This window comes from Polistes dominula, unplaced genomic scaffold (assembly GCF_049000335.1).
Source record: "Polistes dominula isolate Pdom_NZ unplaced genomic scaffold, Pdom_raw_medaka contig_20, whole genome shotgun sequence".
Classification (NCBI taxonomy): Eukaryota; Metazoa; Arthropoda; class Insecta; order Hymenoptera; family Vespidae; genus Polistes; species Polistes dominula.
The window spans coordinates 341,557-349,569 of NW_028301147.1; the positions used below are offsets into that span (position 1 = coordinate 341,557).

Here is an 8,013-nt window from a genome sequence, read left to right on the forward strand (position 1 = left end):
TGAAAAAAACTTCTTCTCTGATATAAATTTCGTTTGAAATTCGCGCTTATAATGAACGTCGATAGTTGGCACGGCCGAACATAATCGAAGATAAACGAATAGTCGCGAAACGGTGAAAGAACTTACAGCGCATTCGCCGGGAACGCGAGGCGGCTTATATTAATGTTTTTTGCCCTTCAAATGACACTGCTTCTGTGGTAATCGTAGTGCACGGATCTCTTTTTCGAAGGTGAGTATATTTAAATATTACTTATCTTTTTTTTTTACCGCCATTTCATTCAATAGCCCTTCAATTCAGATCATTCGTTTTCAATGAACATTTTTATTTCTTCTTTTTTCATATTTTTGTCAAACGATTAAATCGTACGATATTTTTTGTCCAATATTTTTTAATCGCGAAAGAAAATTCATCTTACCGGCGTCCATTGTAACGGACAATCTCGTTTATAAAAGACGAATGGCGGATGATGGTCCATTCCATTATTGCATCTCTCTTTTGTATTTCCATTATACGTGAACTCGTGCACGTAAAATCACGCATCCGCTTACACGTAGACACATCGCATATTTCCTTGGGTGGTACGTGACGTTAGAAAGATGACGGTTATGAACAAGTAAAAATGGCTTTTTCTACAGATATTTGATTAAATAGAAGACCGAAATATCTCACTGGTGATGGCGTACAATTTTTCGGAATAAATTTACTTTACTTCTATAATCAATCACGTAATATTTTAATTCAACAATTTTATCGTATATCTGTTTGTATAATTTTTCTATCTATTCGTTTTATAAAAATAGATTTTTTTTCTAGTCTTAAAAGCATCTCTGTCCATTCTCAACGAAGAAGAGATCGATATCTTTTTTTTTTCAAATAGTTTTTTCAAAGCTTATCGGCACAAATTGACGTCGTATGAATTATCAAAATAACGACGATCGTCTTCGAGGTTATGTTAGAAGCATTTTTTTTTTTTATATTCTATCAATGTTAGTTTGACATATGAAATAATCTGTTAATTTGGCATAAGATAATATCATTTAGATGATATATAGATTATAACGGAACTGATCGAGATTACGTCAGCACTAAATGCGCTATTGCAATTGCAAATTATATCTTGTTAATGTATTTGCAATTTATCGATTCGCTAACAGAATTCTATTTTCGACTTAGATCGATCCCTTAAAAAGGTCACATTCATTAGCCGTCAAGGACACGTTCAAGGATTCGATGTTTATTCTTTAACCTTGTTCAACCTTCAAAACGCATCACCTATAATTTCATCTCTCGTAAACTCTTATTGCAATTTGTTCCTTTATTTTATATTATCGATCATTCTTCTAATTAATTTTCCTTTTTTTTCTGACTTAACAATTATTTCGTTTAATTGAAATAAGATTCTACAATTAAAATAGATTCATAGCAAAAATGGCGTATAAATAATTATCATATTATCTGATTTTAATTAGTTTCGAGAGATGCGTTCAAAAGTTAACTTTATTTTAATTAATGAATCTTTTTTTTTCTCGTCAATTTTACAGTATTTACAAAGAAGACAATATGAGCAAGATTGGTATCAACGGATTTGGTCGTATCGGCCGACTCGTTCTTAGGGCTTCCCTTGAACGTGGTGGTCAAGTATGTAAAATATTATTAAATTATTAATGTTTATACAAAATTTTATACAAAAATATATATATATATATTTTTTGGTAACAGGTTGTCGCCATCAATGACCCGTTCATTGGTCTAGATTACATGGTATACATGTTCAAGTATGATTCGACTCACGGTAAATTTAAAGGAGAGGTCAAGATGGAAGATGGTTGCCTCGTTGTTAACGGCAACAAGATCGCTGTTTTCAGTGAACGCGATCCAAAAGCTATCCCATGGGGCAAAGCTGGTGCCGAATACGTAGTCGAGTCGACTGGTGTATTCACTACCATCGAAAAGGCCTCCGTACGTATAAAACACATGTCTCCTTGTAAACATAATATATATTCAAACGAAAACGTTTGTTGTTATAATATTTATTTCTGTTGTTGCTCGAACAGGCTCACTTGGAGGGTGGTGCCAAGAAAGTCGTAATCTCCGCACCTTCTGCCGATGCACCGATGTTTGTCGTTGGCGTTAATCACGAATCTTACGATCCAAGCAACAAAGTCGTCTCCAATGCTTCTTGCACGACCAATTGCTTGGCTCCTCTCGCCAAAGTTATTCATGATAACTTTGAAATTGTAGAAGGTCTTATGACCACTGTCCACGCCATTACGGCTACCCAAAAAACGGTTGATGGACCTTCCGGAAAAGTATGCTTATCGTTTAATATATTGTATATATGTTTTTATTAGAAATATCTTTCTGACGAGTATTGTCATTTTTGTAGCTGTGGCGTGACGGACGTGGCGCTGCCCAAAACATCATCCCTGCTGCTACAGGAGCTGCCAAAGCTGTTGGTAAAGTAATTCCAGCCTTGAACGGAAAACTCACTGGTATGGCATTCCGTGTACCGGTACATAACGTCTCTGTGGTTGACTTGACTGTTCGACTTGGCAAACCAGCCAGCTACGATGACATCAAGGCTAAGGTTAAGGAGGCCGCAGAAGGACCTCTTAAGGGTATTCTTGGTTACACGGAGGATGACGTAGTCTCCACCGATTTTATTGGTGACAACCATTCGAGCATCTTCGATGCTAAAGCCGGAATTCCATTGAACAATAATTTCGTTAAATTGATCTCGTGGTACGACAACGAGTTCGGTTATTCCAGCCGCGTGATCGATCTCATCAAGTACATGCAGTCGAAAGACAACTAAGCTCTTTTAAAGCTTTCATTGTCGTTTAAAACGTTCAATACTGACGTCGTTTCTCTCGTACGATCGCTTCTCTGCTGTTAATGAAAAACTAATACGGTTATTGTTATTAACGATCATCACAGTAGTTCTTCAGAGAGAGAAGTTTCAGAAACAACTGAAGTTATTTCGTCGATTTATGTAAGATGCTTCGTCTCGTCGCCCAGGCACAGTAGAACGATGAGATGATAATTTAGGTGGTCATTTGTCGCGAATGTAAGGTACAAACAATAGGTCGTAATAAAGCAGGCTCGTAATTTTATCTTATTGTTATTTAGAAATCAAAGGAGCCAACTTTTCTTTCGAATTACAGTTAGAAACTGACATTAAAGATGACCATATCTTACAATTAGAATTGTATCACATTGGTATGATAAAAGCGCACGTAACATATCGTTCTTTAACTCCTCCCTCTCCTCCTCCTTCTCTTCTCCCCCCTTTTTTTCTCTCCATTTTACTGTGCACCCACATGGGTATATCACATAACTTGTGATTTTTTCCCGATGTCATCATTAATTATTATTTTTCATTCTCGCATTGAAACGAATAAAAGATTGTTACGAAAGTAAAAATACACGTTTTCTTTACTCTTTCTTTATAGACCTTTTAAAAAACTTTGAACATTATTAATGAAGTTAACTCTTTATCTATAAAATAAATTTGATTTATCGATTTTCTATACGCTATATAGGGTCTGAAAAAAAAAATCATACATTTTATACTTACTCGATAATGTTGCTTGCAATGACCCCCATCTGTCTGTCAGTAAGAAATTTATTTCATCAAATTATATTTACAGACAAATTTATTTTCTATTTTTTGCAATAAGGAAATAATGAAATTTAGATGAGAACATAGTGGTGCGTAGCCTTTTACAGAAATTAGTTTTAAATCTACAAACTTCGATGTCGACTAGAGTGATGAAGCAAAGAACATAATATAAGATGCAATAAAAACGGTATATATAACGATACAATAATATAATATCGGAAAGATCAAGGAAAATATCTCGCTTGGATCAGTAGGATAGTAAAATGTGTGTTGCATTATATATGGCACAAATATAATAACGTTTCTTGTAACTTCATAAAGAATTATACAAGATTCATAGAGAACATCTTCTTAATAGTTTCATTATATTTTTTTCTTCTTTTTTTTTTTTTTTCGTATCAACAACAATAAAATGGATTATTTTCATTTCACCACTTAATTTGCATTCTTCTAATATAGAGACGACTTTTCAAGAATTAATAGAAAAATTAATATTCTCTGTGTATATTCCGATCACGAGCATTTTGTGTTTGTTTTTTTTTTTTTATTTTTTTCTTTGCAATCGGGTCATTGATTTTATTATTATTCTGTTCCTGCAGATTTTCTTCCTTTTAAAGTTCTTCTCTCTCTCTCTCTCTCTCTCTCTCTTTCGTCTTTTTATCTAATTCTGTGTCTAATGTCTAAAATACTTATATAATACAATAGCTATCACGAAGTAAAACACGATTTAGTAAGAACTTCCTTAGTATCACGAATACTAAGCCTATAATCTTTCATGCAGTGAAAAATTTGATTGTACAGCGATACGAAAATACAAGTTGACTTTCTTGTTTAAAAATGAACGTTACGAACGTGATCATTAATAATCTTTGCGTAGGATTTTCTTTGAACTTTCTCCAATTGCAACAACGATATTACAATTTTATTTCAACTTTTTTTTTTTTTAGTCATAATTAAAATACATATAATAATAAATGAACATCACGTAGTACAGAGAAGAAAAGTTTCTACGCGAAGACGACAATGACTACGTTTGTACGAATTTATCATACGTCTTTTTTTTTTTAATGAATAATCTAATTTTGCAGTGTACATTAATAATAAATGTAAAGCTTAGATTATTATTTCGTCTTTTAAATAAATAATTTCTTACTTGAAGGATATTCGTCCCATAATACACCACAAACGTTTTGGAATTCACATTTTTTCCAATGCTACAGTTTTTTTCATGAGAGGTGGGGATAGATCATTTGCAAGCTAACTAAAATAGCTTTTTCTTTATACCCACGATATAGAAATAACTAATGTATAATAATTTTTACAGGATTTTGTCAAAAAAAAAAAAAAAAAAAAAAAAAAAATAGAAGAAAAAGACGCGTACCTAAAATATAATGAAGAACTTAAGCGTCCTTAATTATCTCGATGCGTCAGCATTATAAAAGTATATATATTTTTGCACTGTAGGATCCTGTAATGACAGGAAATAGTAACTCCGATTATTGTAGAAAAAGCGGAACTACCGCAACATGATTTTTTTTTTGTTCGAGCCTTTTTTTTTTTTTTTTTATCTTTCATTCGCACAATTGACTTTGACAGCAGATATACATATATAAACTATACCGTCGAAAGAAGATCAATTCTAGACTAGGTACGACATATTAAATACATGAGTTTACATTGAAGAATGGAAAACGTTACTTCGAATGTATGTACGAGAAAATATTGATGGAAGGATCAGACCAAAAGCATAAGTTTTGCACGAAGATTTATACGTTCTTGTAGAGCGCTGGCTAATTCACGTGTCAATTCTTCACAGACTAGTCGAAGTTCTGCATTCTTCTCTCGCAATTCTTGCAAAGTTAATTTCTTACCATCTTCTGGATCATCTTTCGACGAATCTTCTTCCTCAAGCTCTCGTTCTAATGTCATTCATAATAATATCATTTAATATGTTTTTTTAATTGTAATACAAATATTATTCAATTATTGATTTATTTTGACTTACTAGGACTGGGTTTCCTATAAATTTGAAATGCACCACAAACTCCTGTAAATTGTTGAGATTGCGGAATACTGTTCTCCATGGTAGGATTTTCAGGTAATTCATTCTTTGGAGAAAAATGAGAAAAATCAGCAACAAAACCTTGACTTTCGCTGAGAGTCCTCTGTGCCTCTCCTTCGCTTTTTTGCCCAACCAATTTTCGAGGTGAAGTCTGTAGCAGATATGAACGATAAATTTTCTCAAACGATTACCATCCTTAATTGCTTACCAGGTCATCCGCATTAAAGTAATGGTGATAAGTGTACAAAAAAAAAAAATGGCACAACTTAAAGATGTTTATATATAGAAAAGAACAAAAAAAAAGATAGATTAACTTATATCAAAATAATCAAAATAAAAGTAATGAAATAAAGATATATATATATATATAAGTTAATAGATAGAGTAACTTACGATTCCCGGTGAAATTCTTGGCGGTACGAGCGGAGGTGCTCCGAGGAAACTTTGACCATTTTTCCCTACAAGAACGTGCACACATTTTGAGCAGTGATAGATTTGCTTTCTCAGCTGCGAATGAAAAGTATCGCAGTATACCGGTAGCAACATGTACCTAGTTTGTTAAGATCAAGACTAGAACTTCGTGCGTGTGTTCTATAAGGCCTAGGAGGTGGTGGCGGTGGTGGTTCCTTCTTTGGAGTTACTATAACGGCATCTTCGGCAGATTGTGGTGGTTTTTTAACAAGCGGTCGCTGTACCAAAGATACGGAAGAATGTTGCAAATCGTCTTCACCTAATGTGGTACAACTGCTATTGCTACCATTGGCCCCAGATGCCAGAATAGCTGCTTCGGGTGTTAAACGAAGAGCTACTGGATGTAAAATTTTAGGATCTCGTTCGACGGCAGATTTTTGAAAATCAAAATTAACCAATTGTAATCCAGGACTCGTGAGAGAGGTAGTTGTACCAGTCGGCGAATCTACAAACTTGGTCCATTCCTTACTCTTGTCTCTCATATTTACTGAATTAGGTGGACTGCTTTGGCACTTGGTCGTCGATGAAACTGCTGGTGGGGCGTTTGTAGTTTGCATTACTAATGGTATGGACAAGGACGGAGGTAAAACATCGGGAAGAGGTACATGATTTCTTCTGAGGACTACCAAATGCATAGCTACGTAAAATTCTTGCAAACTTAGCGCCCCATCTCTGGTTACATCCGCTAACTGCCAAATACGTCTTAATTCAGCTACAGGAAGTCTAGATTTCTCAAAGAATGTTCGAGCTACTGGCCCAGCCAGAAGACCTTCAGGATCAGGCTGCAATTGGGCAAATTGAGCAGCATAATAATCACGTTGCTCGTCGCTAATAATCCAAACCTCTTCCGGAGGAAAACCAGAACAATCTCCTTCCCCTTCGCCTTCGTCGCTGCTGTGACGTTCAGAACTTTCCTCTTCCGTACCTAACAATTGTCTCTGCTCTTCGGACATAAGAAGACCCTCCCACCCTCCGGAAACAGTATCCAATATTGTATCTCCTCCCAACATTCCATCATTTCTTTCTTGAGTTACACTATTGGTTGGCGTTGGAGAATCCGTGCTACCACCGGTTTCTCTTGGAGATTCTGCCTCGCTCTCACTTTCTGTCGTGCTTTCAGGTACATGACATCTACTTTTAATACCTCTAGTCGAATCCGTACTCCTTCTGCCCTCCTCGTCTCCAGAAGTTGGCCATGTAAATCTTGGCAGAGATATAATATCTAAAGCAGCCGTTACCATATCTCTACAAACATCCAACCCGGCTTGATGAGCTGCTACCAGTTTAAGGACTGCGTAGAATTGTTTTTTACCTATATGAGTTGTACCTTTGATTCCAATGCAGATGTCTAGTATCTGAATAGAACGAAGAACAAATACAGATATACATTAAATTAAAGTTTAATATTTATTAATCATTAATATATAATTATACAGTATCAAGTAGAGATAAACCTAACCTTCTATACTTATAATACCAAATATGAAAATATTATAAAAATGTAAGAATTATTGCCAAAAAATTGTCGCGTGATAAGGAAATATAACATTTGCAAACGTAAATAGAATAAAAGGCTTACCTTCATCGTGACGTCTCGCGGCAAATTTGCAGAGCGTAAAAGTTCGGCTACTTTAACAACCGATACGCTGTCACTGTCAGCGTTTTCGCAGCAATATATAAAAATATCGCCGTAATAGCGATGTTCGGTAGCTGTCAGATGAAGGTTCGCCATCGTTATCGCATCCCAATCCATCTTAGTAGCGTAACACAAAACTCCTTCCTTGTTTCTCACCAGGGGCTGGAAACTCCTCCTGTTTTTTGAAGCCATTCAGTTAGTTCCACGGAAATAAACTTGCC

General features: G+C 35.1%; 2 protein-coding genes across 2 annotated transcripts; one reads left to right on the forward strand and one right to left on the reverse strand.

Moving 5' to 3' along the window:
• The first annotated feature begins 179 nt into the window (after positions 1-179).
• On the forward strand, positions 180-3,424 carry LOC107067457 (glyceraldehyde-3-phosphate dehydrogenase 2). The gene is made up of 5 exons (XM_015322992.2): positions 180-229; positions 1,543-1,639; positions 1,721-1,960; positions 2,056-2,310; positions 2,388-3,424. The coding sequence occupies exons 2-5, from the start codon at positions 1,562-1,564 to the stop codon at positions 2,814-2,816; spliced, it is 1,002 nt and encodes a 333-aa protein (XP_015178478.1). The 5' UTR covers positions 180-229; positions 1,543-1,561; the 3' UTR covers positions 2,817-3,424.
• Positions 3,249-8,002, reverse strand: Reps (RALBP1 associated Eps domain containing). The gene is made up of 5 exons (XM_015322991.2): positions 7,736-8,002; positions 6,236-7,511; positions 6,079-6,143; positions 5,629-5,836; positions 3,249-5,542 (listed from the first exon to the last, which is right to left on the reverse strand). The coding sequence occupies exons 1-5, from the start codon at positions 7,982-7,984 to the stop codon at positions 5,358-5,360; spliced, it is 1,983 nt and encodes a 660-aa protein (XP_015178477.1). The 5' UTR covers positions 7,985-8,002; the 3' UTR covers positions 3,249-5,357.
• Between the last annotated feature and the right edge of the window lie 11 nt (positions 8,003-8,013).